This window comes from Wasmannia auropunctata, unplaced genomic scaffold (genome assembly GCF_000956235.1).
Source record: "Wasmannia auropunctata unplaced genomic scaffold, wasmannia.A_1.0 LD336106.1, whole genome shotgun sequence".
Taxonomy (NCBI): domain Eukaryota; kingdom Metazoa; phylum Arthropoda; class Insecta; order Hymenoptera; family Formicidae; genus Wasmannia; species Wasmannia auropunctata.
Window position 1 is genome coordinate 4,901,627 of NW_012026784.1, and position 27,040 is coordinate 4,928,666.

General features: G+C 48.1%; 2 protein-coding genes across 4 annotated transcripts; one reads left to right on the top strand and one right to left on the bottom strand.

Annotated features, from left to right (window-relative positions):
• Positions 1-51: 51 nt before the first annotated feature.
• Positions 52-4,310, bottom strand: LOC105453425. Its single transcript, XM_011695386.1, has 3 exons — positions 4,028-4,310; positions 3,710-3,823; positions 52-3,485 (listed from the first exon to the last, which is right to left on the bottom strand). The coding sequence occupies exons 1-3, from the start codon at positions 4,121-4,123 to the stop codon at positions 264-266; spliced, it is 3,432 nt and encodes a 1,143-aa protein (XP_011693688.1). The 5' UTR covers positions 4,124-4,310; the 3' UTR covers positions 52-263.
• A 1,235-nt stretch (positions 4,311-5,545) lies between these two features.
• On the top strand, positions 5,546-26,981 carry LOC105453440 (trithorax group protein osa). 3 transcript variants are annotated; one of them, XM_011695401.1, is made up of 20 exons: positions 5,546-6,652; positions 6,855-6,977; positions 7,101-7,307; positions 8,024-8,083; positions 15,006-15,153; positions 15,535-15,633; positions 15,764-16,089; positions 16,186-16,582; positions 16,668-16,793; positions 16,912-17,093; positions 17,231-17,272; positions 18,341-18,538; positions 19,342-19,561; positions 19,690-19,866; positions 20,044-20,203; positions 20,292-20,553; positions 20,651-20,825; positions 20,946-21,259; positions 21,521-21,760; positions 22,039-26,981. In XM_011695401.1, exons 1-20 carry the CDS (start codon positions 5,801-5,803, stop codon positions 24,043-24,045), a joined length of 6,315 nt encoding a protein of 2,104 aa, XP_011693703.1. In that variant the 5' UTR covers positions 5,546-5,800; the 3' UTR covers positions 24,046-26,981. The 3 variants fall into 3 exon arrangements, with proteins under 3 accessions (XP_011693703.1, XP_011693709.1, XP_011693716.1); XM_011695407.1 differs by having other exon boundaries at positions 15,006-15,138; XM_011695414.1 differs by lacking the exons at positions 5,546-6,652; positions 6,855-6,977; positions 7,101-7,307; positions 8,024-8,083 and adding an exon at positions 13,386-13,529.
• The last annotated feature ends 59 nt before the right edge of the window (positions 26,982-27,040 follow it).

Below are 27,040 nucleotides of genomic sequence, written 5' to 3' on the forward strand. Positions count from 1 at the left end.
ATATATATAAGAAATTCGAATTATATAATAATCTGTCGATGCTTTTTTTTCTTAAAAATATATTAGTCAACTCGAATACCGTATTATTACTGTTAGAAGAATAATTTAGAATGTTAACAGCCTTTACTTTTTGGCAAAAAAATAAAGATATAATATTGTACACGTTTGGATAAAACGGTTCATTTTTCTAATCGCAGCAGCGAAAAAGCACCCTTTGTATGTATTCACCAATATCCCAAGTAGATCCTGCGATCTACTATCGATTACCAGCCGATCCAATACGATCGATTATTCGTGACGATCTTCTTCCAGCCGTGCCAAGGGGATTCCAGGTTTTCGCGCGAGGGTAACGTTTCCGGAAGTATGTTACTAGTTTTCGATTGTACGCCTCTTAATGTTGACTTTATCGACGCGCTCGCACTTAATTGTTTCTCATTGTCGTCGTCTTCTTCCTCCTCCTCCTCCTCCTCCTCTTCCTCTTCGATTTCTTGATACTGCAATTCATCGTCCATGTAAACGACCGCATTATTATCCTCGTTATTCGCGTACTTGTGATACTCCTCGGCAACATCGCGCTTCGTTACCTTGCTCGTGGTCACGAACGCGCTCTCGATCTCCAGGTCATGGGCGGCCAGCGGTGATCGTGGCTTGATTATGGGCTTGAAACCGATCGATCTGAGCCGCGCGATCCGCAGATCGCTGTCGAACGCGTTCACCGGCACGAAGGCCGACGCTCTATCCTGCAGAGAGTCCGCGTACTCCTCGTCGCTTTTGCGACTCGCGTTATCCTCCGTGAGCGTGGAAGCGGCGCAGAGGCGCGACGTCCGACAAGTCTGGCTCCCCTGATCGGACACGTCCAACGTGGCCTCCCTCAGCTTCTCCAGTTTATCCCACTCCATCTTCAAGACAGCTCTCTGATCGTTCAGTTGTCCGATAACGTAAACTTCCGGATTATCGGAGATAAGTCTGCACTGCGTCGTCGCGTCCATCGTGCTGGGCTTCTCGGTCTGTTTTTTGCGAAAGCATTGTAAACGCGGCGTTTGAACGGCATGATGCGACAAAGGGATTGTCAGCTTCTTCCGAAGGCTCCTGTCGAAGGAAGTCTTGGCGACATTGTGATCAACGGTTACAATTTTTTCTCTCTCCTTCCTCTTGCTGCTTGCGGCGTGGTTATTGTTGTGATTGCTGCGATTTTCATTATTATTATTATTATTAATACTACCTTTGAGATTTTTTTGCTTGCCAATCGAACTGTTAACATTCTTGCCGTTTGCGTGGACCGTACTGGTCATCCTGTACTTGTCCTTGGTCTGTCTCTCTCCGGCACGTTGACGGTTGACCTTGCTCAGTTTGCTCTTCCGTTCGAAGCTGGACTTGTGTCGCTTGTTGGGAGAACATATTACGGTATTGAAGGTACCGCAGCATTTCGTATACGCGTTGTTTCTGCATCGTAATCTCCGATTCCTGGGTCCGCGCGTCGCGGGACCGAAATTGGCGTCTATCGACAAGTTGGCGATTTCCCTATCTCGCTTCTTGTACTTGCTCTTCTTGATCGACGAGTTAGGAAACTCCGGCTTCGCCAGTACCGCTGCCTTGTCAGTTCTCAGACGGGTCTTTATGTCGTACGAGCTGCGCGTGTGTTGCGCGATAGTCTGAAGCGAACCCTGTACGCGAAACGGCGATAAGTACTCGGTGTTCTTCTTGGACACGCTACCCCGATCGCTTCTTCTAACGTTGTCATTACGTTTTTGGTCCGCGTCGTTAGGACAGGATTGGCGATCCACGCCGGGTAGCAATTTGTCGAATTTTTCCGCTCCATCCGCTTGCTTCGTTACCTTCCAAAATAATCGTTCGGATTTGGAGTATTTGTAGTACCTTCTGTTGTGCGTGTCCAAACAGGCGACGTTCTCCTTTATGTTGTCCGCTCCTTTGTGCCTCTTCCTAAGATTCGTCCTCGTCGACGCGTGCCTCTTGCTCTTGGTCTCCGGCGTCGTTTCCCTCTTCGACGCGTTCCACATCGCGCATTCCTCGCTCGTCAGCCCTATCACATTTCCGATAAGTAACTTGGACAGAGGATGATGTATCTCCTTGTTGATCAAGTTCAAGATCTTGTCCGGTGTCAGAGAGTCCAAGGATTTGATGCCTTGCGCGCAGAGCGATTCGTTCGGTGTCTCCAGAACGTCATGGCATTCAAAGATTCTTTCGTGCGTCGCGAACGAATTCGTCGATGGTTCATTGCTGGAATTCGACTTCTGCAACGATTCGTTATCGGTATTTAAGTTTCGTACATCTTGATACTGTTGAGCATTTTGAAGTTGTTCCTTACGCTCGATCGTAGTGCTTGCACTATTCTTGAGGCTATTCAGCGACGAGGATATGCAATACGAATGTTCTGACGAGTACACGGCGGCCGACGGCAGATTCTCTCTACGTTTATCCAACGGAGAAGCGGTCACGCTGTTGGCCATGACATGCCCGTTGTAGGATACATTTTCGCTCGGCCGAGAATTAACTCGCACCATATCCACATCCGTCTTCTCGACAGGCTTACAACTGTCCTCCTTGGGTGTCAAGCGACTACCCTCCATGTCCAACGCCGTGCGAATAGCGATATCGAGCTTGGAAGGCTTCTGCAACATCGTCGAGACGCTCTTCTTCGCGTCCTGCGAGCTGTGCGACGACTCGTACAGGCCCATGCGTATCGAGATGTTTGTACTATGGGTTTTAGTAGCCGACGCACCAAGGCACAGCAACGTCTTTTGATCAGGTACGGAAGTTGCGGTAACGCTTTCCGCGCTACTCGGTAGTTTCTTAAAGACATGACGCGTGACGATGGAACTCTCGGGTGCGGACCGTCTGCTGATGTCGATCGACGGTATCGTTTTCGCGATTGGCAGACTCTCGTCTCCGTAGCTGAGCTTTCGCTTCCGGCAGGTAGTAGCGCTGATGTTATTCGAGCACTTTCTCAAGTCATACGTGTTCGGATGGTCCGACGATGGGATGTAACGTCGCACGGAGGACAGTTCCTCCGTGCCTTTGCCACGCCTGTTGAGCGACTCCTGACTCGCGAGGCGCGTCAACGCGAACTTGTTGTACCTGGTTCCGTCCGAGGCCATGCCGATCCAGCAGCCTATGACCACGTAGAGCCCGTCGTACCTGTACCCGGTGTTGGGCGCGATACTGTTTTGCAGATTGTAACTCCTTATTAATCTCAATGGTATCTGATTTTTGTAGTTGCGAATGAACGGATCTGCGCTGGGCTGCTTCTCGTGATACACCTGGCCCGTGAGCGTCAGGTAATCACCGAGATCCACATCCTCGTTCATGTTGGCATGCGAGGTGCATACGGAGATAACGCCGAACGGTCCCTCGTGTACGTCAACGTCAAAGGGCTCGTGCATCTTATCCCTGGAACAGTCCATGCGTATGCCCCACCAGGAGCCAGGCGGAAATCCCGCGATTGGGCCATACCAGCATCTGGTGACCTAGGGAAACACACGAAACCATATATTGCTGTATATCTTGTGTATTATCAATCGCGACGCAAAGATCAGTGGGAGGGTCTCGTTGGCCCACATCCCGGTGGCACGCTCACATCTAGCCGGTGCCTAGAAATTTTCCAGCGTACCGTGAGTGAGAAAATTTTACATTATACTAGACGACGTGGGCCATCGAATGGGCCCGCTCAGATTGGTGAGAAAAAACTTACGCTCTGGTTGTACGACAAGCTCGACTTGTCCGAAGATTTCAGCGAGCTCGCTTCCACGGCTTGGTTGAGCTTGCCAAACAGTTTGCTCAGGTCATGCCTAATTCGGCTCTTGGTCTTGAAAAGAAAACAGATAAAATATGGAAACAGTGATATTTAGTAAGTGTAATGTACGAATGTCAAGGAATGATGTAAATAGGACAGAAATGACAGCGGAACAATAGAAGCAGACGGATTCACGGCGAAGAGGGAACAGGTACGGACGGGACGCACACATGGGAGGGGGGAGGGGGTCCACCCCCCCTGTGGCGCAATACATACCTGATTCTTAATTCGCGCCTCACGCAGCCTCCTCTCGTTCTCCTGAATCGTGTTCCCGCACACGGTCCTCGAGACGTCGCTACCCGCCCTCGCCATTCTTCGCAAACGACGGGGGCGATCAAGTACGGGCAGGGGACAGATCTCGCCCGGATCGTCGAGGGCACGCTAGGACGCGCACCAAAAACGAAACGGTACACTCTCCATTCGGACCGCACCACACAGCACAGGCCGTCACCGCGAATGCAAATGGCCGCTATCACGGCCGTCCGTCCCGTCGATAACCGCTCCGCGATAACTTCACGCGATGTAAACACGCGGCCGAAATCCAAAGCGGTCTCCGTGTCCCGCGGCGGCTGCACCCTCTGCACTCTCCGCTATCGGCATCTCTCTCCCTCCCTGCGATCCCGCGTAACCGTCCGTTCCGCTCTAAGGTGCAGCGAGCGAGAAACGCGTCCGCAGCGAATCCTTATCGTTTGAATATTACGGTGAATCGAGTCGCGCGAGTTTGGCGATTAGAGATCCGCGAGCCGCGTCGCGTTGAACATCACGATGTTCCATTATTGAATTCGAAGTGGAGGATCGCGATTTTCGAGATTTTCACGGATTCGGAAACCGCGTATACGTAGGTTTAATGGCGTTCTCTGGATATACGCGTCTACATCGATTTAAAGTGAGATAAAGGCTGCTCTCCTTTTATGGATAAACAAATCAACGGAGATTAGCATTCTCAAAACTACTCGATAACCTAATTATATACCGTAATGTATAACTGCAGAATAAACTGCGCGGTTTGCTGGGATGCGTTCTAATATAATTTATTCAGTCGAATAACAAGAATTATAACACACTCCGATCTTCTCTTCCCGAGGAGCTGGAGTCCGATTGAAATTGAATAAAATTGGAAAACGACATGCATGTCGATTTGTGTCAAATGCGTCGACTTGTGTTTCTTTAAAAGGAAAAGCAATAATCGAAGTCTCTCACGTAGCGATTGGGCTTTAAAGAGGAAAGGAAGGAAACGAGGCATGAAGAAAGAGAGAGAGAGAGAGAGAGAGAGAGAGAGAGCGAGACAGCACGCGATTAAAACGCGGTTAGAGGAATGATAGATCGACGAACCTAGATAACCGCGAGCGTTAATGCATCGTAGTTTAGCGGCCGCTTCTATCGACGCTCCGCGAGAGCCTGCAGTCGGCTACGTGATTGGCTAACGCAAGTGTACGATGCGAGAGAATGAAATGATCGATTTTGATGGCAAGGCGTAAATGTAGGCGCGGCGAGCCTCGTAATTTCAAGATAGATTCGAATCCTCCGGAAAAGAATCCGCGCGGAAGGCGCGTGAAGGTGAGTAAAAACATTAAAAACGTAACGGGCGCGCGCCCCGCGGATAGAGGCAGATGTGAAAACGAGGCTTTCGGGGCGAACGGAAATGGGCGACGCGTTGGAAACGGCGGCCGAAGGAAGGCGGCCTCGATGCGCTCCTTGGCCGCGAGATGGCGTAATACATGCGACGCTGCTTTTGACGTTCGCATATGAGTTTTTTTTGGTTCCCTCCACTTTGAAAAGGCCAGGAAGTGATTTTTCGTAGCGCGCCGCTTAGTCCACGCACGGGCGATCGAGGATGTGCCGTGAGGTGTTAGCCGCGACGCGAGCCGTTCGACTAATCGGTATTTCGATTTCGAGTACGTAGTACTTGGCCCCATAGCGAGGCGCGCACGAGGTCCCGCGATTGGCCAGTTTACGAAAACGACGATGGCTCCGTGAGGAGAGGAGAACATGGCTGCGACGCAAGCCGAGAGCCAACAAAACGATGTGAAGCTGAACGAGTCCGTGAAATGCGCACAGAAGCGTACGCAAGTCGGTGGGAATAGTGCGAGTGCTAGTGCGAAGCAGCAGCTGGATTCCGAGCCGGACGATAAAGTGTCCCGGGGCGCGGCCCAGCTGCTTAAATATGTGAATCGCGGCGGGGACACGACGGGCTACGAGATGAGTCAATACCGCGAGGACATTGGCGGACACACTGCCACCGGTGAGGTAAAATCGCCGCGCGAGACCGGCCAGGCGTCCCAGGAGCCCGTCGGCAAGCAGGAGCAGCACGACGCGCCCGGCCACCCGGGCCACCCGGGCCATCCGTTCGCGCCAAACGTGATACGCGACTACGCGGACGAGTACAGCAACAACAAATCCGGCGAGTTCGCCGCGACCAAGTCGCTCGCCGACTATCCCCCGCCCGGCAAGCAGCTCCCGGAATACGTTGCCAAGCACGCGGACTTTCCCGGCAAGCAGCTCGACTACCATGGTAAACACTTGATGCACGAGACCGACCGGACCCACCGGGCCGAGATGGAGGAGCACTACTCCGCCTCCAAGATCGAGTCGCGGCTCTACGTCGGCGCCAGCTCCGGCAACTTCTCCGGCCAGCCGAGGTTTCTCACCGGACAGGGTATGTCCCAGACCGCCGGTCCTACGCCTACGTTGAATCAGTTGCTGCAGGCGTCCACTCCGGTGCATCGGTTTCACGGCAATTATCCTGGGATGGGACCCGAGTATCAGCAGCCATGGCCTATGCAAAGGCCACCGGTTGTGCCTCCCGTTTATCCGCAACCCAGCCAGCGTCCTCCGCAGACGGTAAACAAACTGATCTACATATTTGCACGACATCATTTTTTCACTTAGGTTAAGCCGAATGAGTCTAGCGTTACAATTATTGTACCCTCTCTTGTTACGAGTACTTTCCGTACTTCTAGTATCGTTCGCAAATTTTTTGTCTAGCCAAAAGATTGTAATTCTTAGTGCGATTCTAATTGTCGTATGTTGTCCAAACTATCAGGGTTCGCCGAGATTACATACAGGGCCAGGAGCACAGAATTCTCCAACACCCATGCAATATCAACAATATACCCAACGATATTCCTCTCCTACGAGACCTCACGCACCTTACAGTCATCATCAGGTAAACGGACTTGTATTCGAGCAGTGTTTTTAATCTATTATTACTTGTATATTAATATCGAAAAATACAGCCAACCATGCCAATATTTCTATATTTCTGACATGTTTCCTTTTGTCTTTTTAGCTAAACTCTTATACGACGCAAACCAGTCATCCCTCAAGCTTATATACGGAACAAAGGGGGTGGAATCAAGGCGGTCCACCAAATCCGCCTCCGCCACCAAGTAATCAGGTCACTCCATCGGGTCAGTCACCGCAGCGTGCTTTGTCTCAGTCCCCAGCACCACCACCTGCTGCATCACCGCAACCACAGGCTACCAGTCAGTCCCAGGTGAACATTGCTAAAATATGTATAATTTACTGCAAATGTAAATGGTTGGTAGTCTCTAATGTCACTGAAATGTATCAGAATTTCAGTTATCTTTATTAATCTATACAATTATTTTTCTAAAACAAGTATATTGATAGTACTAGAATAAAATCTATCACATATATAATTATATGTGATATAATTTAACGCAAAAGAGAAATTTTAGAGTAATTTTTAAATTTTTGAGAAAATGTATTTTTTTTATGGAAGCAGAAAGTAAAATATAGATCTTGACATTAGTGGCTTTTTGCAAATAAACTTGACATACTAATAATATAATTGACATAAAACAATATTTTTTAAAAGATTGAAAACATTGATCAAGAGTATAGATTGTAATGTACAATATATACGAATTGTTTATGAAAGAATAGATATATAAATTAATGGATATGTAGTTGAGGGAATAATTCGAGCAATACACAATTCGGATTTTTTTATTTTTGTTTTTTACTTTGCAAATTTATAACGTAAAATGTTGTGCCTTGTAAATGACTTATTTGAAATATTTGAAAGTTTTACAAAAATATGTACACACGTGATAGAATCTATCAATATTTCCATGAATATTTCAAAGTTGAAAAGGGCATGATAGAATATGGCTTTAAGATGTATGCGTTTACGGTATATTTCTGTAAGTCAGAATAGACTATTAACGGCATTGCGTCTCTTTTCAGGCTTTCCACAATCTGCAACAGCGAGCTACAACACCAAATACTCAAGGAATTGATTCTGGGGTGAGTTTTCGCATACACGATTAAAATTAATTCGATTTCATCCTTAAAGAGAGAGAGAGAGAGATAAGTACATCGCGTTCGGCGCGCCTTCTTCTCGGGATTCAAACAAATGTGTGTGGAAAGAAAAGCTTTAAGTATCCGGAACGTAGCAAACAAGTTTTTGCTGGTGATTGCATAATCCCCGCCGTGACAGGAATGATTGTCGTAGAGATTTCACGTACGATTTGAATTAATTCTATTCTCCTGTCGCAGGAGCTTGATGTATACGCGGCTCAATGTATTCGATACTGGTCAAATTTTGTCGAAATTTAATACTGCATGCGTGTATGTGTGCGTGAGAGCGTCGTCAATCGCGAGGACATTGATCATCTGTGATGGCGATGATCAGAGTAACTTCGATCGCGACGTCTCGGGACGCGAGTATGAGAATAGATCGAAAGGCGAATTTTCCGTCTTGCGAAGTACTACTTGGTCTCTGTCTACGACTCTGGTCTTGGTACTCGTTCAAGTACTTTCCCGACGAAAAGAGCGAGCGAGAGTGAGCGAAAGGGTGGCCCCTCGCGTGGCGTGCGAGGGGATCAGGAGGCCAAGGAAGTGATGGAGGAGAAGGAGAAGAAGCCGGAGAAGGAGGTGGAGGAGCAGCAGCAGGAGGAAGAGGAAAGGGAGGATGAGCAAGGAGCGAAAGAGCGTGAGGGGAGGAAGAGAAGAGGGAGACGGTGGGGATGGAGTGTACGCGACTCGTAGAGTTCGATTAGGGCGCGAGTTGCGCGGCCGCCGGAGCCCCAGATATTAGCGACTTCCCCGCCGTGTTTCCCCTCCGCTCGCGCTCTCCTGTCTCCCTCGCCCCGGGGTTACCCTCCCCACTACCGCCGCGTTTACATGGGCGGGTAGGCGAAAGAACCGTGCGGCCGACACGGATAACGCGGCGACGTAGCGGGGTGTCGATGCGAGCGCGAGCGCGATTGGTCGAAATCGACGACGACGACGGCGGCGGCGGCGGCGGCGGTGGCGGTGGCGGTGGCGGTGGCGGAGGTGGCGGCGGCGGCGGCAGCAGCAGCAGCGGCGGCGGTGGCAACGACGGCGATCCTCCCCACTGCCGCGCGCAACGACGACGTGACGTTTTGTGTCGCGCTCGGCTATATTCGGTACGCCGGATCATGCGACTGTCACTCTGCGACACGCCATCGAACTTCTTGCGCTCGCACAGCGCGGTTTCTCTTGAACGCAATCTCAATGTACCGTTCCGCGAAACGCAAGAAACCCCGTGAACTCTCGCTCTGCGTAGCGACGCGGGATTATTATTGTAGGATCCGCACGACGCTCGGCACTCCGAAGTTTCCGGACGCCGTCGTTTGCGGCATCGAGCCGTCCCAGGGCGCCTGAAAGAGAGGAAGAGAGAGCGAGAAGGAGAGAGAGAGGGATATATATATAGCGGGAGAGAGAGAGAGTGCGCGCGCCCCGGGATATTCACCACCGCGAGATAATATCCCGCGAGATGCGCGACGAGGGGAACAGGACAACATCGTCGGCCCCGTTGGCTCGGCCACCAGGGCGGGAGTGCTCGCGGATCTTTAACCGCACGAATCGTTCGCGGAGTACATGCGCTCTCGGCGCCGCCGTCCGCGGCGATACCCGCCATATTACTCCAGCGCGACTTGGTCTATACGACGTTATGAAACGACGAGGAAGGAAACGCGCGAGGAAAAATAATTTGCTGTTTTTCACGAGCAAGCTCGATCTGCGAGGTTCGCAAAGTAACGAAATTTTCAGAGAGAATCGATCAATTTTTTAACTGCAGCTTTACGATCAGGCCATAATAGAGCATAGAAAAAAAATGAGCTATACATGCTCTATATCCTTCTTCGACCTTCTTATATTATAGAATATATAAGAATACTGAAAAGCAGAAATTGTCGAGTTATATCCTCTTAGTAAGGGATTGGGAAAATTGTTTTTCCACGGATTTTTTTCTCGCTGATTCTTCAAAATTAAAATAAATCGTTTCTTCAGAAATCGGAGTAAAAATCAAGAGATACTGGAAGTGTGAGAACCATGAGAAACAAAACCCGCGGTGGCGTAAACGGCCGTAAACGGCGGAGACTTTATGCACGGTCACGGTACGCGGTGTACGGTCAATAAAACGTCGATGTATCGGCAGCGGCGACCGGGAGCGGGCGCGACCGGAGCGTGGCCGAACCACGCGCAGAACGACGAGCGGTAGCAGACGATCCAAATGTATAAGCACGTCCGATGGGAACACATGGGTATTTAGTCTGCTACAGGTGATTCGACGCGCTGCGGGACATCGGAATATCAGGAGTCGCTGCTAATCCCTCCGAACAATTGTCGCCAACGCGGAAAAAAAGGTCCCCCCATCCATCTCTCTCTTTCTCTCTCAGCGCTGATTGTCGCGAATCAAGATAGAAATCTCAAATTGAAATTCTCGCCGAAATTATCGTACTTTTTCGACAACTGGCCCCCGATATTCGGCCTCAACACCCGCTCTTTCTCTCTCTCTCTCTTTTACAACGCCGATCGACGCGAATCAAGATAGAAATCTCAAATCGAAATTCTCGCCGAAATTATCGTACTTTTTCGACAATTGGCCCCCGATATTCGGCCTCAACACCCGCTCTTCTCTCTCTCTCTCTCTCTCTCTCTCTCTCTCTCTCTCTCTCTCTCGACGGAGTTGAATGAACCTCGGATTCAGTTATTGTCGCAGCCGATGGGATAATAACATTACGCCGACCGGCAGATAAAAATAATGTTACGTAACCCGAGCGATTTCGCGCTCTCCCGAGAACGCGGGCGAATATATATGCACGTGCCCCGCCGCGTCCCCCGCGAGCGCGTTATTTACGTTTTCATTCACGCACGTCTTCCCGCCGCGTGTGTGTTCGTGACTGGCCCGTGAAGGAGAGAGAGAAAGAGAATCCCGTCGATCGGATCGGACCTCTCTCTGTGCCAGACACACATTCACGTGGCATATCGCTGAAGCTCAGCGCGTTCCTATCGAACGGATTAACTCCGTCGTGCGCGATAACGTAAACACTCCCGTGGACTTTGGTGACAATGGGATTGTACGGAATCGAAGCTCGGCGGTTCTCCCCCCCGCCCCCTCCCCTATTGGCGCCAACTTGAATCGGCCCGAGCCGTATCTTGCGCTCCCGAAACGCAGAATTTCCCCGGATGGTAAAACGGATGTTACGAACCGAAATTCGATAATCAGACCCGTGGAGCTGGCGAGCGCCGAGGGGCGCTTAACGATCGCGTTTAATTTCATTCGGTCGATGACGAGGTGAAGCCGTTTGAATCGAACGCGCGAAAAACGGAGCAGCGACGGCTTTTCGTTATCAAAAGATAGAGATAAAACGGATTTTCTATATATATACGCGAAGATCTAGATCCATATTTCCGCATTTGGCGCTAAATGAATCTGAATGTCACATACGACGATTTTATTTCTGGCCGCGAATCGGATAGTCCGTATTTAGCGTTAAATTGCTGCCGTCTCTTTCTCTATCGGGGAGATATTTTTGAACATTTTTTTTACTTTTATCGCCCGCTTTTATCGCGCCGCAGCGTTTTATTCGCACGGATCTTCGTTCATGCTTCGAGTGGAGCATCTAAGTGGAGCATCATACATGTATTTTCTCTCTCTCTCTCACGCGAAATTAGTGGAACATTGGAAGGGTTTATTTTATTTTTGCATAGAGAGAGAGAGAGAGAGAGAGAGAGAGAACACATCAGCGAGATATCGTATAGAACGTGAATCTCGGTGTGCCCAGGCTTTACTGGGGCACACGAATTCGCCGATCGAAAAGTGCCGAAGTCGTACGACGCTCGCCGACCGCTTGCCGCGCCGCGCCACGATCTTTGCGCTTTCGCGCGCGCGCGCGCGTGTATGTGTGCGGGACACACCGTACATCCGACACACACGAGCGGCGAATTGTGTGTGTGTGTGTGCTCTATACATTGGATTCGGGACGACGATGAAGTTGACAACTTCACGATCCTCGAACGTGTTCGCGATCTTTCAGCTACGTTCGAAGTAATGCTGAAACCGCTGAAGGGGAACAAAAGAGAGAAAAAAAAAGAGTCGGAGTCCTTCCTCTCTCTCCTTCTCGGAGTGAGCGAAAACGCGCTGCGAAAACGTGGGATGTTAACGTGGGAATAATATTATTAGCGAGAATAGATAGTAGAGCCTGACTATATATACGGGAATATATCGACTTCGGATAGAGTTCCCGAGACCGGAGCCAGGGCTTTTGGGAACGATTTGCTGGCGCACGGCTGCCGAGGCTCGGCGGGAACGGCCGAAGCGGCGGGCCGAACGCGCGCTTGCCGCGCCACGAAAGAACGCCCTCCGACGAGCGGAGCGACCGAGAGGCCAGCGCCAGCCAGCCAGCCAGCCAGCTAGACGCGGAAATCTGTAAACCGAGGTCTCGGCGACGACGCGCGAGGAGCGACCCCGATAAAAAGAATCGCTTCTCGCTGAATCGTTTCGCGCGACCCTGTCGCCTCTCCTCTATCGCGCGATACTCGTTACCAGTCGCGGGGCCCCGAGCGAGCGCGGATTATAACCTGCTTGACGCGCGTGTGCACGCGACACGCGCACGCACGCACGCACTCACGCAGGAGCAAACACAGGCGGGCGGGCAGGCAGGCAGGCAGGCAGGCACGAATAGAAGGACGACGATCACGACAACGCGCGACCAACTGTACTATACGTAACTCTCTCTACTACGTGCCTCTCCGAAGTTCCATCAACCGCGCTACCGTGACACGGAGCTCTTTGGCAGACTTATTGACACAACATGCGACGTTCGAGGAGAACGAGGTGGCACGCACACGACGGCGAAACGGCGGCGTTGGCGGAATAAAAGAGCGCGAGAGAGAGAGAGAGAGAGAGAAAAGAGCGCGCGCGTCCTCCGACGCGCGGATAGAGGGAGGAAGGGAGGGAGGGAGGGGGGGCGAGGGACGACGGCACAACCAGGAACGAATACAACTAGGAATATAATACCCGCGCGTTTCTAACCGGTAAAACGCCAACGACGGTCCGCGGATAATTCTCTCGCTCGCGCCGCGCTCCCGAGGGAATTCTCTTCCGCGAAAGGAGAACGCTCCGCTCTGCTCCGCTTCGCGCGTACGTTACTCCGCCGCGCGCGTTTCGACAAACATGTGAAAGCGGCGGACCCCGTGGACGCGGTGCGAAATACATTTCCGCTTCTCTCATTGTTTCTCTCTCTCTCGCTCTCCCTCCGCCTCCGTCCGCGCGGTTGCTACTCGTCGTACTTGTAAGTGGAGAGCCGGGTAACGCCTCTCCTTCGATCTCTCGCGTCATGCCGAGAGTCCTTGTGCCGGACGGCCTATGTACCGTACATTCGCTCGTACGCCCGAGGAAGTGTTTAATCGCCATCCGCACGGACCAACTATACGCGGCCTGGTAGGTGTAATGATGTGCCTGAATTTTCTTTCGTTCCTCTCGGCCTCACTCCGCACCCCTCGCTCCGCCTCTCCCGCGCGCTGTCTCCGTCTCCCTTCTCGCTTTCTCTCACTCGCTCCATCCCTACCCACCATCTATACCCTATTCATTCTCTCTCTCTCTTCGACTCTATACCTCTCCTCGTCTCCGTTCCACTCTCTTTCTCCTTCCCTCCGCCCGTCCCCCCGCCCGCCCCTTCCCTACCCTGAATGCACGCACACGCAGGCGGCCTGCCGCGCTCGGTTGTGTGCCTGCCGATACCTCGTTGTGACGGACGACCCGTACGAAGAGAAGTGCGTGTACACGCGGGCACACGCACACTCACACACACACACCGATTTCGACCGTGGGGTATACACACGGTTGTTGTGCGCTCTCCAGTGGACTGTGGCCGAGAACGACGCCGCGTGCCATCGCGTTGCGACGACAACGACGGCAACGATCCGCGCGGGGTAGGATCGTTCCGCCTTGTACCGCTCGCAACGCGGAATAGTGTGTGACAAGAGCGAGCGAGCGAGCATTCGTGAGCGCGATATATACTAACCGCCGCGCGCGCGGACTCGAATAACATGGGCGACATCGCCGTTGCTGGGTTCTCGCTTCGCTTCGCGCCGCTTCGGACGGCCGCCGTCGTCGTCATCGCCGCCGCCGTCACCGTCGCCGTCGTATCGACGTCGATTGATTTTTGAGACGAGGAACACGCGATCGTCCCCGAGCCGCTCCACCACTCGTCGCGAGCGCACGGGAGCACGCCCGACGACGTACACGGATCGGCGCGTCGTCCGCGTAGCCACGAAGGCGGCGCGAATCGCGCTCAACGCACAACCGCCGACGTAGGCAGTGAGGTGAAACTCACGCGTGTCGACTCCTCGTCAAGTTGGCTCCCGGCTCGGTTACGGCTACAGCACGATCTTCGCGCGGGGATCTCACTCTTGCTCTCGGCTATCTTTCCTCGCTGACCGTGGACTCGGTGTGTCCCGTGCGAACCGCGATTGTGAACTGTGTTTACGTCGGGTTTACATTTCCGTATCTCGTATTTTTTAACAAGTGCTCGCTATCGCGGTGACTGAACATTCGTGATGGTTCTACTACGAACGTTCACTATTGCGCTGACCTACTTCAAAAAGACTCCAGCCGATATTCGTCGACTAATCGTACAATGTATGAATTTTGGGACAATTGTGTGAAAAATATTTTATAACAAATGTAAACTCCTTATCAGCTGTTCACAACTTCGTTACGTCTCTCCACTTCGGTTTACTTATCATGAACTTAACTGTAGTGAAACTACGAATTCGAATAAGATGCGGCTCGCACTAAAATTCATCGCGTTTGCTCTCTCATCGCATTCGCATTCCATGTTATTGCTCACTTAATTTTCTAAGTCTCCTCCTTATTACCGCAAGTTGTTATTTTGTGATTTAATCTGGATTGCAGGAATTATCAGGACAGAATAGTAACGACAGTTCGAATGGACCAGCTTGCCCAGGGACACCAAATTCTCAGGGGATGAGACCTACCCCGTCACCTACAGGATCCACAGGTTCTCGCTCGATGTCCCCTGCTGTTGGTCGGTCTTTTTTACGTCTGTCTCTCTTTTCACTTGCATTTGTATTTAATAATAGAATTTGTAATTTGCAGATTGCTCTGTGCAGAGTATCCCAGAGTTACGGAAATGTTCTGTCGCTCACATTTTTTTTTATTAATTCAAGAGTTGATTGTACACTAGAAAGAAAATTTAACTTTTCAAAATATCTGGGATGCTTTGCATAGCTCAACGTGTTCAAATAAATTATGTTTGTGTTTTCTTTTTCTTACTAATATTGATCAATATTGAAAAAGTGTAACTCCTTCAGACGTTATACGTATAAAGAGTTTATTTAGTGTTGTCTCTTCTTTTCTTTTTCTCTTCTTGCAATGTATAATGTTGGAGTACCTATCTAAAAATTTATTCTTGAATGTACAGGCCAACAAAACGTTCAGATGCCTCCACGTCCGTCGAGTAGCCAGTCGGATGGTAGTGGACCAGCACCGCGTATGAGTCACTCTCCTATGACCACTCAAGGTACGAATTTTGCTTCTTTTTCTACTTTTACTCGGCATTTGTTTTTACGAAAATTTATTCATTGTTTCCAGTGCAAACTGTTGTCACGTTAACGTCAATAATAATAAAATTAAATGGTCATCGGTTTCAGGAGCATACCAGCAACCATTGGGCCCTTCGCCACACATGCATAGCTACAAAATGAACAGCACTGGTCCTGGTGTAGTGCAACCGGGACCCGGTTCGACGGCTCTCGGTGGGATCAACCCAATGGGTGGTGGAATGGGCTACGCAGCTGGTGGAACAGCTGCGGGTCAGCCTGGAGGTTATCATCCACAATCTACGTATCCACCGCCACGTCCGCACATGCAGTTTCCGCAGGGTTATCCAACGCCTGCGAACTCGCAACCACCACCCAACAATCAGTATCAGCCTCCGAACAGACCCAATAACTTGGTACAATATCCACCGTACACGGTAATAAACATTTAATTTAATCAACAATGCAATAGCAATGATTTATTTCACCGTTGTATTGATCGATGATGGTAACGTTTCTCTATTGTCTTTCAGCATAAAATGGGCTTCAACAGCGTACCGCCGGGTATGCCACCGAGTCCGGGCCCGCCGCAGGTTTATGGTGCTGGTGGTGCGGCCGCAATGGTGCCACCAGGCGCCCCAGGAGTGCCTGTCATCGGTAACATGGGACCGCCAGCGAGCTCCATGGGTCCACCACCACCGTCTCCTAATCACATAAGTAATCAACCACCGCCGCCTACCAGCTCGGCGGTACCGCATCTACACACGCCGGCGGCCACGCCGCCTCTCAATCACGAGGGTAGCCCGATGCCACCGCCGAGTACAACACCGAATTCACACCCCGCGTCAGCACCAACCCCAACCAGCCACAATTCCGCAGATCTCACGGCTGAGACTTCCAACGACAGCGGTATAACCACGACTGCTTCAGGTGAGTGAAAATCAAGATAGATTTCTCCTCTTTTTATTATCGTCTGCGCGCAAATGAATAGCAAAATTGCACGTTTTATGCGTAGGTACGTCAGCTATAAATGTCATATCTACTTCGAGTGGTACTGTGACGTCTGTAATAACAACAGGTCCAGACGGCACGTCTCTAGATGAAGGTTCGCAGCAGTCAACGTTATCTAACGCATCAGCTGGTCAGTATTATTTCTAAATCTGTTTGTCTTTTTGTGCGTTTTAATCTCTGTAAAACTCGAGTCGCCGCAATACGGGAATCACGAGTGCAATTATCTTAGTCAAATGTATTGTAAATAGCCTCTGGTGAAGATCCAGCATTTACACCAAAAGTGCGGAAGGAGATGATTGGAGGATACCACAGTCATCCCGCGACACCACAGAGCACTGTACCGTCTCCTGGCGCTGCTAGCATTAATTCGATTCACGAGGAATATTCCGATATGAACAGTCCTGGTTGGCCGCGTACTCCTGCTAGTCCTGTACGTATCACCGACACTTTCACACGTGATACACATTTCTAATGAATTACTAAATTAGCAGATTAACTGATTTACCTCAGATGAAGTTCTAGTATGCAATACGTTATTTGCATTTTCAATATTTTAATATTTTACAGGTGTTTAACAGTCATGTGCCTCAAGACCCGTACAGATCTAAGGTTATTGTTTTTTCACTACAAATATTTGTTATATCGTCAAAATGCCATTCCCCCTTTTGCACTTCACGCTTCAGGCATTTTTACTTTACACTAACTTTTAACTTGCTTGGCACATACGTATTATATTAATCTCGCAGATCATAATGCCATACCCATAAAAGCTACATTAAGTACCTCATTATTTAAAGACTATATATATATATTTTTTTTCCTTATTTTAATTTCTCTAATTTGCATATTAATATTTTTAAATACACCATTTATCTTAATTACTAATGTAACAGTTTTATATTGGGCAGACGATTGTAGCAGCACAATAATTAACTATTTATAATTTCTTTTGCAAGATTGCAAAACAAATATGATAACCCTTGCTTTAATAAGTAATGTAGTGATATCGAGCCCCACAAATATTACCACAGATTATTTGTATTACTAATTTTACAGCTACCTTATGTGACATTACATGGATGATTTATCAAGACTATATACATTGATGTGCTTATTTCTCTGCATTTAGTACTTTAAATAAATTTTGCCTTTTATTTTATTTCTTCACATTATCTGCATAATAACAAAAAGAATACTTAACAATTATCGCATGCATCAAATTACTAGGCTGTATATTATGTATTACTCTATTCCATTTAGTTTTCAATGACTATTAAATAAGAAATTTTTAAACATGCCTTGGAAGGAGAAATATAGTAGTTATCGAAATCTTTAAGCATACTCATACTTTCTATTCACAATCTGTGAATTTACTTGATAGAAATGTACGTTTTTCTAATTGGTCATTGAAAGATACCTTAAGCATCGGTGTCGATTAAAATATTCACGAAATGGAGAAAAGAGATATACAAGTATTCAGAATTATATTTATGCATGTTAAATAATGGCTACGAATGGGATTACGTTCGCGGCTTTGCAAGAATAATAATCGTTCTATGTTTTAGTTAGATCAATAATACACGATCAGACACTTCTGTCGAATTTACATATGTTAATAAAATTCCATAAGGTTCGCTAGAGTATGCTAAAGGAGCGTAATAATTGTGCGACTTTCAGAAGACAGATAGTCTGGCAAAGTTATACGAAATGGACGACTCGATAGAACGAAGAACCTGGCTCGACAAACTGGTCAACTTTATGGAAGAACGAAGATCACCGATCACCAGCTGTCCTACCATCTCCAAGAACCCCCTCGATCTATTTCGGCTTTACCTCTACGTGAAGGAGAGGGGGGGCTTCATGGAGGTATGCAAGGTGCAGTGTAGTTCCATCTAGCCCTTGGTGTCTTACATAGTTTTTGTACTGTTTTTTATGTATTTTTACATTCTTTATACTTGCTCTGCACACTGTACATTTTTGAGGTGTCTTGTGTCAATTGCTCCTTGCTATCGGTGCTCGATGATTCAAAGTATTTCTAAAGTTTGCGTCGAGCATACGACAAAACTTTGACGATTTATCGAAATTCAGATTCGAAATAACTTCGGAACACCTCAGAATACGCTTTGTTTTTACATCTATGTTGATATTGTGCATGATGTACGTATAGTTGTATATTATTTTTGCTATTAGTCCCTTTCTCATAATCTGTGTCTAAACAATGGAAAAAAAAGAAAGAAAAACAAAACGGCTTAACATATCTTTTCTTGAAGTAGTTTGTTCAACAGTCGAATATGGAAACACCCTGATCTACAAACCTTGGTGCTATATGGAATTATTCTAATAGTCACACAGCGAAGATAAACTTTTAATGTCGAAATATTACGATAACGGTAATTCGTTCCGATTGTACTCTGTGTATTTCTCTCGTCCTTTTTTTATTTATTTTTTTTTTCATATTTGCATGCGTTTAGAGACTTCGCCGATCCATATCGATATTGTTTTTTTTTTTTTTTGTGATGATACCTCAGGCTATAGAACGTCGGCGATGCCTTTTGTATCATTGCGTGATTTATCTGTTTCTTTTGGACATGCAGATTTTTTTCGTGTTTGAGATTCGACGTGAAATCGCTCTATCGCGAACATAATAAACAACGCACGTGCGTAATTTCCCTCTATAGGTGACGAAAAACAAAACGTGGAAGGATATAGCCGGCCTGTTGGGCATCGGTGCGAGTAGTAGCGCTGCTTACACATTGCGCAAACATTATACGAAGCATCTATTGGCATATGAGTGCCACTTTGATCGCGGGGGTGTGGATCCACAACCTATTATCAATCAAGTCGAAGCGGGCTCGAAGAAGAAGGGATCTAAGGGAACTGCTTCCGTACCATCGCCGGGTATGAGCTACATTACACACGCATATACATATTATAAATCTATTTTACCTTAAAATTTTTGTTAATTGCTTGTACAAAGGTTTCTTCTCAAGAGACTTCTTCTCGACTAGAAAACTTTGCTTGTGCAGGTTCTTCCAATTCTCAAGACTCCTTTCCCGCTGCTGGATCAAGCAACGCTTCCATGGACGGCTATGGAAGTTATCAGGGTAGTTACGCAGGCGGCACACCCGGTGGCCCATCGGCGGAATACACACCGCCACCACCTAGGCCACCCAGCCAAAGCAGCGCGCCCTCCGCCCATCAAGGTACATCTCAAGGCAATTACAATTTACAAATCCCTCAACTGTGCGTGCTGTTAGATTCGTTTTACATCTATTGATGCCTACATACTATAGGACTTGTTAAATATGTTTATTCTAATCTCAGCAACGAGTGTTATTAAAAATTTTACAAATAAATAATAAACAATTTTGTTTTTGAAGGGATACAACAAGGTAGTTACCAGAACACGGGCTCCTATCAGAACTATCCGCAAGAGCAGTACATTCGGCCGCAGGGAAACGCAATGGCTCAGCAAGGAGAGTTCAATCAACCGTACTCGCCCAGATCGCATTATCCTCCATACGTACCGGATGTCGACAGGTGAGGGATATCATCCGTCACGTTTCTCATTTCGATATAATGTTCCGCGGAGAAATAACACTCGTGTATATTTTCGTGTCGCGTACAGGGGATACCCGGGTGGTAACATGCCGCCGAACAACGCCGCCGGACAGGATATGTACAACAGATACACCGGCGGTCAACAGGGACCTGCTAGTTATCCCACGGGAACGCCTCCTAACGCGCGGAGCAACAGCTATCCAGCGGGACCGCAGCCTCATCCGGCTGCTGTGCAACAACAAACGGCGACCAGCCAGCCTTCCTCGCCCTCGCAACCGCCAACTGTATCGTCATACTCGTGTCCGCAAGACTACTATCGACAGGAACAAGTAATAATTTTTGATATCTTTACCATTAATCACATTCGATGCATAAAGTAATGAAGTTAACAATCCCTTAATCCCTCGTCATTGCGTATCGTTGCAGAGTGGATACGGAGCGCCCGGTGGAACTCAAATTACTCAAATATACACCGGGAGCGGAGCGGCTAACAAGAACATGCCACCGCCTCCTCCGGGACCCACCCAACCTAGACGCCACCCAGACTTTGCCAAAGACCAACAGTATCCCCAGTATAATCAACAACGACCAGCGTATCCAGGTGAGACACTTTAATATCGGCAAAATCACACATTAGTGTTTCAGAAGAAGTTTTGCAAGTTAAGCGAGTATTATTCGATTGCGCGACTAACCCTAAGGGAAATGCGATTTCTTGTTGCAGGATGGCCAAATACAACTAATCAGTACAATAGTAATAGTGGAAACAATAGAGTTCAGTACCCAAGCCAGCCAGCGCAATCACCATCGCAACAACAACAACCGCCGCAACCGCAACAAGGAGCTCAAGTCGTCACGGCTACCCCGCCCGCTCCGCCGGTCACCGGTATAGCTAGTAGTCAACAATGGCCCACTCAGCCAACGAGCAGGCCCACGCCCCAGCCGTCTTTGAACGCTATAGCGCACCCACCTCCACCGTGGGATCACCGCTATACGAATCAACCGTCCCCTTTGTATCCAGCACCCGGGAATCATCAGGTATGTGATTTCTTTTGTAAATAACATTCTCATGATTAGTTGATCATAATTCGAGAATAATTTAACGCGAAAGCCATTTTGTTGATTACGAGAGTAATGTATTATTTAAAACTGTCAATCTTCTGTCAATCGGTATAAACTGTACTGTTAGCATATTTTTTAATTAATTTTTTGTTTTCATAGTTATTTGGACAATATTTGTTTCGTTTCAATTAAGATGTTTTATAGACAAGTGAAATATCATCGTATTATTTTGCACAGACTCAACTCGGAGTGAATCCCATGATCAGCCAGCAACCAACGTCAAAGAGAGAAATGACATTCCCTCCTGACAGCGTAGAAGCGATCACGCCTCTTTTGTACAAGCGACGAAAATTGGCGCGCGCTGACGTGGCGCCAGTAGAAGCTTGGCGCATCATGATGGCTTTGAGATCGGGTCTACTCGCCGAGAGCTGCTGGGCTCTTGATGTATTAAACATTCTATTATTCGATGACTCTTCTGTGAGTATATTTTTTACTATTGCAATTTATTTTAAAGGAGAAAAAACCGATGGCTAAAGAAATTCACATAAAGATAAGATATATGAAAAAACAAATGAAAGATTTACAAAAATTAATGAATCTTTCGTGCTGCAATTATTTATGTATATTTCGAAGACCTAATTAGCACAGCGCGGATACAAAAACTATAAAAAGATATAAAATACATATAAAATATTTTTATATGTATAGCAACAAAAGAAACACACAATATATTCATAAATCTTTCTCGTTTACAGGTAAGTTACTTCGGATTGACACACCTACCCGGACTACTGGACGTTCTGCTGGAACACTTCTCGCGTTCTCTCTCCGACATGTTCGAATCATGTGTAAACGACGACGATCGCTATTGCCAGGCCGCAGATGGTCCGGAGGTTGACCTCGGCGCGGTGACGCGCCCGATTGATTCGGAAGATCGGACAAAATTGCTGTCGACATCGAATTATACGTATCTCTCGAGGAGAGGTCGCCCCGTCAAGATTGTCTCCCGGGATGACGATCTGTTCGTTTTGGACACCCGGAGGCCTTGGGATCATCAGGAGTGCGAGTCGGAAACCGAGCCGTGGCAAGTCGACACGAACGCGACCAAGTACATCGTCACGTGTTTTCAGTCTGAGGTGGGCTCGGTGCCTTTCGCCCGTTTGCTGAGGGACGAGAAACCGCCGCTGTTGCAGAAGGAAGTCGATAGCACGGATTTGAAGGACGAAGCCAAAGCGGATGGCGTCGGTGGTGTTCACGAGACGCTAGACTTCACTCACAAGTCCGGTGAGCTTGGCGACAAGCAATCTAACAAAGATAATAGTGAACGAAAGCAGCAGCAACAGCTGGACAAGAAAAAGAAGACGAAAACTCTGAGTGACGTGTTGTCGAGGATCAAGAAGGAACCTGTAGAGATGAACGATCTCACGAGAGAGCTGTTCGAGAAGAAGAACGACGGCTTTAAAAAGGATTGCGACAGCGAAGTGACAAAGGCAAACAACAATATGGGCGAACATTTTGGCAGTGACATGTCGAAGAACGACGAGGACTCGTTGCCGACGCAGAATGGACTAAACGAGTCGGCAGCGACGGCAGCATCGGGCAACGTCGACAACACCATAGACAAAACTGAGGTCAAGACGGAAACGACGGAAGAACAAGAACTGGAAACGATGAGAGACGACAAGGAGGGACCAAGATTAAAAATAAGAGATCCGGCAGGAACGCTAAAGCGACGGAGGATAAGCGACTACGAGGACGAGAGCTACTCCAGGGACGAGGCGAGTCTCTACCTGGTGACGGAAACGCAGGACAGCCTGGCCCGTCGTTGCGTGTGCCTGTCGACGATCCTGAGGAATCTCACCTTCATCCCCGGCAATGAGGCGGAATTCGCGAAGAACGTTACGTTCCTCAGTCTACTGGGCAAGCTGCTGCTGCTGCACCACGAGCACCCGATTCGGGCGCAAAAGACGCGCAATTACGATCGCGAGGAGGACGCGGACTTCGCGGACTCGTGTAGCAGTCTGCAGGGCGAGGGCGAGTGGTGGTGGGACTTCCTCCATCACGTGAGGGAGAACGTTCTCGTGATGGCCGCCAACATATCCGGCCACATGGACCTGAGCCAACATCCGGAAGAGATCTCGCGGCCGGTGCTCGACGGCCTCCTACACTGGGCCGTGTGCCCGGCCGCGCACGGCCAGGACCCCTTCCCGACGGTGGGCCCGAATTCCTCGCTGTCGCCGCAGAGACTCGCCCTCGAGGCGCTGTGCAAGTTATGCGTGACCGAGTGCAACGTTGACTTGGTGGTGGCGACGCCGCCGTATTCACGATTACAGAGACTGTGCTCGGTGCTGACCAGGCTCCTCTGTCGCAGCGAGGAGCAGGTGCTGCGCGAGTTCGGCGTGAATCTACTGCACTTCCTGTCGGCCGCGGACAGCGGCGTCGCGCGCACCATCGCCCTGCAAACGCCGTGCGTCGCGCTGCTCGTCGCGTTCATCGAGCAGGCCGAGTCGACCGCGCTCGGCGTCGCTAATCAGCACGGTCTCGCGGCTCTGCGCGACAATCCCGAATCGATGGGCACCAGCCTCGACATGTTGCGACGTGCGGCCGGCACGCTGCTCAACCTCGCCAGGCATCCGGACAACCGGACTCTCCTTCTGCAACACGAATCCCGCCTGCTCGCCTTGGTGATGAGCCAGATCCTGGATCAGCAGGTCGCCGCGATAGTCGCGCGTGTGTTGTTCCAGTGTTCGAGGGGCACGTAACTTTCTGTCGTCGGTCGGGACACTAGTACGCGATTCGCGCGGATATGTTGTTAACAGTGCCGACGGTGACGACGACGAGTAAGACGCACGCACGCGACGGCGACGATGTTGCGATGGTGGTACGACGTTGTGTACGAACGGCTTGTACAGTGCGTTCGAGGGCGGACGTGTGGGGAAAGACGGGAGATAGACGGAATATATGTGACGGAAAGAGAGACGAGGGAGAGTGAGACGTGTGAGGCGAGAAAAGACTCGCGCGCGCGACGTGATAGAGTGCACAAGTGAAAGAACAAAAGTGCTGATGAAAAGCCATGGCAGCGCAGTTGTAGTTTTATATCGATTAAACAGGAAGTAAGAAAGTTTAATTATTGGTGTTAGCGTGTAGGTATACCCGATGCGATCTCCGCCCGTTGGTATACCTTCCCCTTCGATGAATTGGAATAATATCGATAGTGTAAGATATTTCATAGTTAATGAAAGAAAAAGATATACACACACACACACATACACACATGACATATACACATATAGGGAAACATACGGATTGACATACAAGCACACACGCAGATCCCACAGTACCCACACAACACACACAGTCTACATGCACACACGTATACATGCGCGCGGATGCGACCGCTAACGTGACACATTATATATCACACGTGACATAATATACACACACACATAACACACCATATATGCATACGCAGTAAAAAAAAAAGAAAACGGACTTTCAAGACGGTCAGCTGCATAATAATATATATACCAAGAATCATGTCGGCGAACCTTAATGGTGCGATGTGGAATGATATATCGGATGATGATATATATAAATATTAAACGATAATATAATGCAAATTTTTATATTTGCATGTTTTGTGCTGTAATTAGCGAGTAATTAAGATATTTTGTAGATAACACACTTCCATTTGAATCTTATTCGATTTTCGTGCTGCGGCTACGGTGGCGCAAATATACGTTTGCGGCTATAGGGCCGTAAGAAGTCTCGATTTTAGAAGCACAGGCAGAAACTAGAACTGAAGAAAGACATTGCTAGAAGAGAAAAAAAAAATAATATACGTGTGATAAAGTCGCTGATTGAGAGGGAAGAGTTGCAAAGAGAGAAAGAAAGCGTGAAAGCGAGAGAAGGAAGGAGGCAGCGATAGATGAAGCGTGCATGCGTGCGTACATGTTTATGTATTTGTGTATTGCGTGCATGCATGTATGTATCTATGTATGTATGTATATGTTTGAGATTTAGAAAGAAAGAGAGAGTGAGAAAGAAAGAAAGAGAGACAAAAGAACGGAAAGGAGGGGGGAGGGAGAGAAAGAACGAGAAAATGTTCGAGATAGAATGCTGGGGACAGAGATGCTGTAGCACTCCTCTATTCTGAAATCGTCCGGATCGGAGAAGAGACTTCTACATTCTGGAACATCCCTTCCAATACTCTTACTCGAATAGCCGAGCACTATGCTCCGCGTGTTCGTCCCATTCGCTTCTCTCACTCTACGTACAGTAAACGCGGCAAAGTTACTACGCGTGTAAAAGACGGTGTAAGAGAGGAATTCCAGTTTACAGGGGAGGGACAGCTGTTTCAGAATATAGAGAGGGGATCCGGAGTAAAGCGGGTCTAGAGCACATGTCCGCCGTATACATGCGCGCGAGAGATACGTGGCGTGTATGTGTGAGGCGTATGTATGCGTGTATGTGTGCGCGTATCTGTGTATGTGTGTGCGTATGCATGTGTGTAACAAGATTGCGCGAATGTGGTAGCATAGCGTGCATACGGCGCTTCGGCAAACGGGGGCCCATATGTGCACGTATTAATATAAAAGAGGAAAAAATTTAGAGAGAGGGAAAGATGCGTGCGTGTATTGTGTGCGCGTGTATGTATCCGCGGAGGATGGGGGTGCCGGTAGAAAAAGGGGTGGGGACAGTGTCTGTGAAAAGAGAAAGAAAAACACAAACATTTCGAAATTAAGTAACTGATTAATTTAAGTAGCTACTTAAATTACCGTTTAATTTTGCAGTAATTAATTGAATTCCTGGGAGATTTTACAGTGTTTCGGTAAATTATATTTATTTTTTTTTCAATGGCTTCCTTTCGAAGAGAGATTTGAAAGTAGCGAATCTAACTAACTGCAGTCTTTTTGGAATAAACGTATTTATAAACGTAATTAAACGCCGTTGTGATAACAGAAAAAGAAAGAAAATATAAAGAAAAAGGGACGAAGAAGCGGAAGTTGAGAAAAAAACCAACATTGTAGAAGCAGATGAAAACAGATTCTGGGCGATAATGTAGAAACGAGTATATTAAAAAGATAAAAAAACAAGAGGATTTTTAAATTTAAGCTCGATCGTGCCATTAAACGATTCTAATGGGAATATATTTATAACCAAGATTTTATGCTTTTTCAAAGCGCGCATATACGTTATTGTAAAACTAACAAATACCGATTGTCAGCTTGCACATATTTTGACGATTCTTACGATACATACATCTACCTAATTGTAAAATCCCACTCTCACGAACATTTACGCAGCAGTTGCAAGGAAAGGAAAAAGAGAGAAAAAGAAAGAGACGCATTCGAACTCGTCGTCGCACACCTTCCACTGGTATACTTCCTCGTTTCGTAGAAAGAATCAATTTAAGAGAGATGGAATGACGATTTAGTTTTCACATACGACGTATAGCCGTTTAAACGACTCGAATTCTTGCGAAGACATACGATTTAGAAGCGTGTTGAGATAAGTTAAACAGAACACTTTCCCTGGTCCCAGCTTCTCCCCGACCCCAAAGTATCCTATTCTATAGATATCTAAATACATGTAGTTCTTAAATTATTTACTTTAGTTCGAGTGGAGATGCCTGTAAGTGTAATTTACTAAGACTTTTTGTAAATAAATTATGAAATAAACTAGACGTACTTTATCCAAGACGAAGATGCGATCTGACTTTGGCAAGATACAATGATAATGATGATAATAATATTA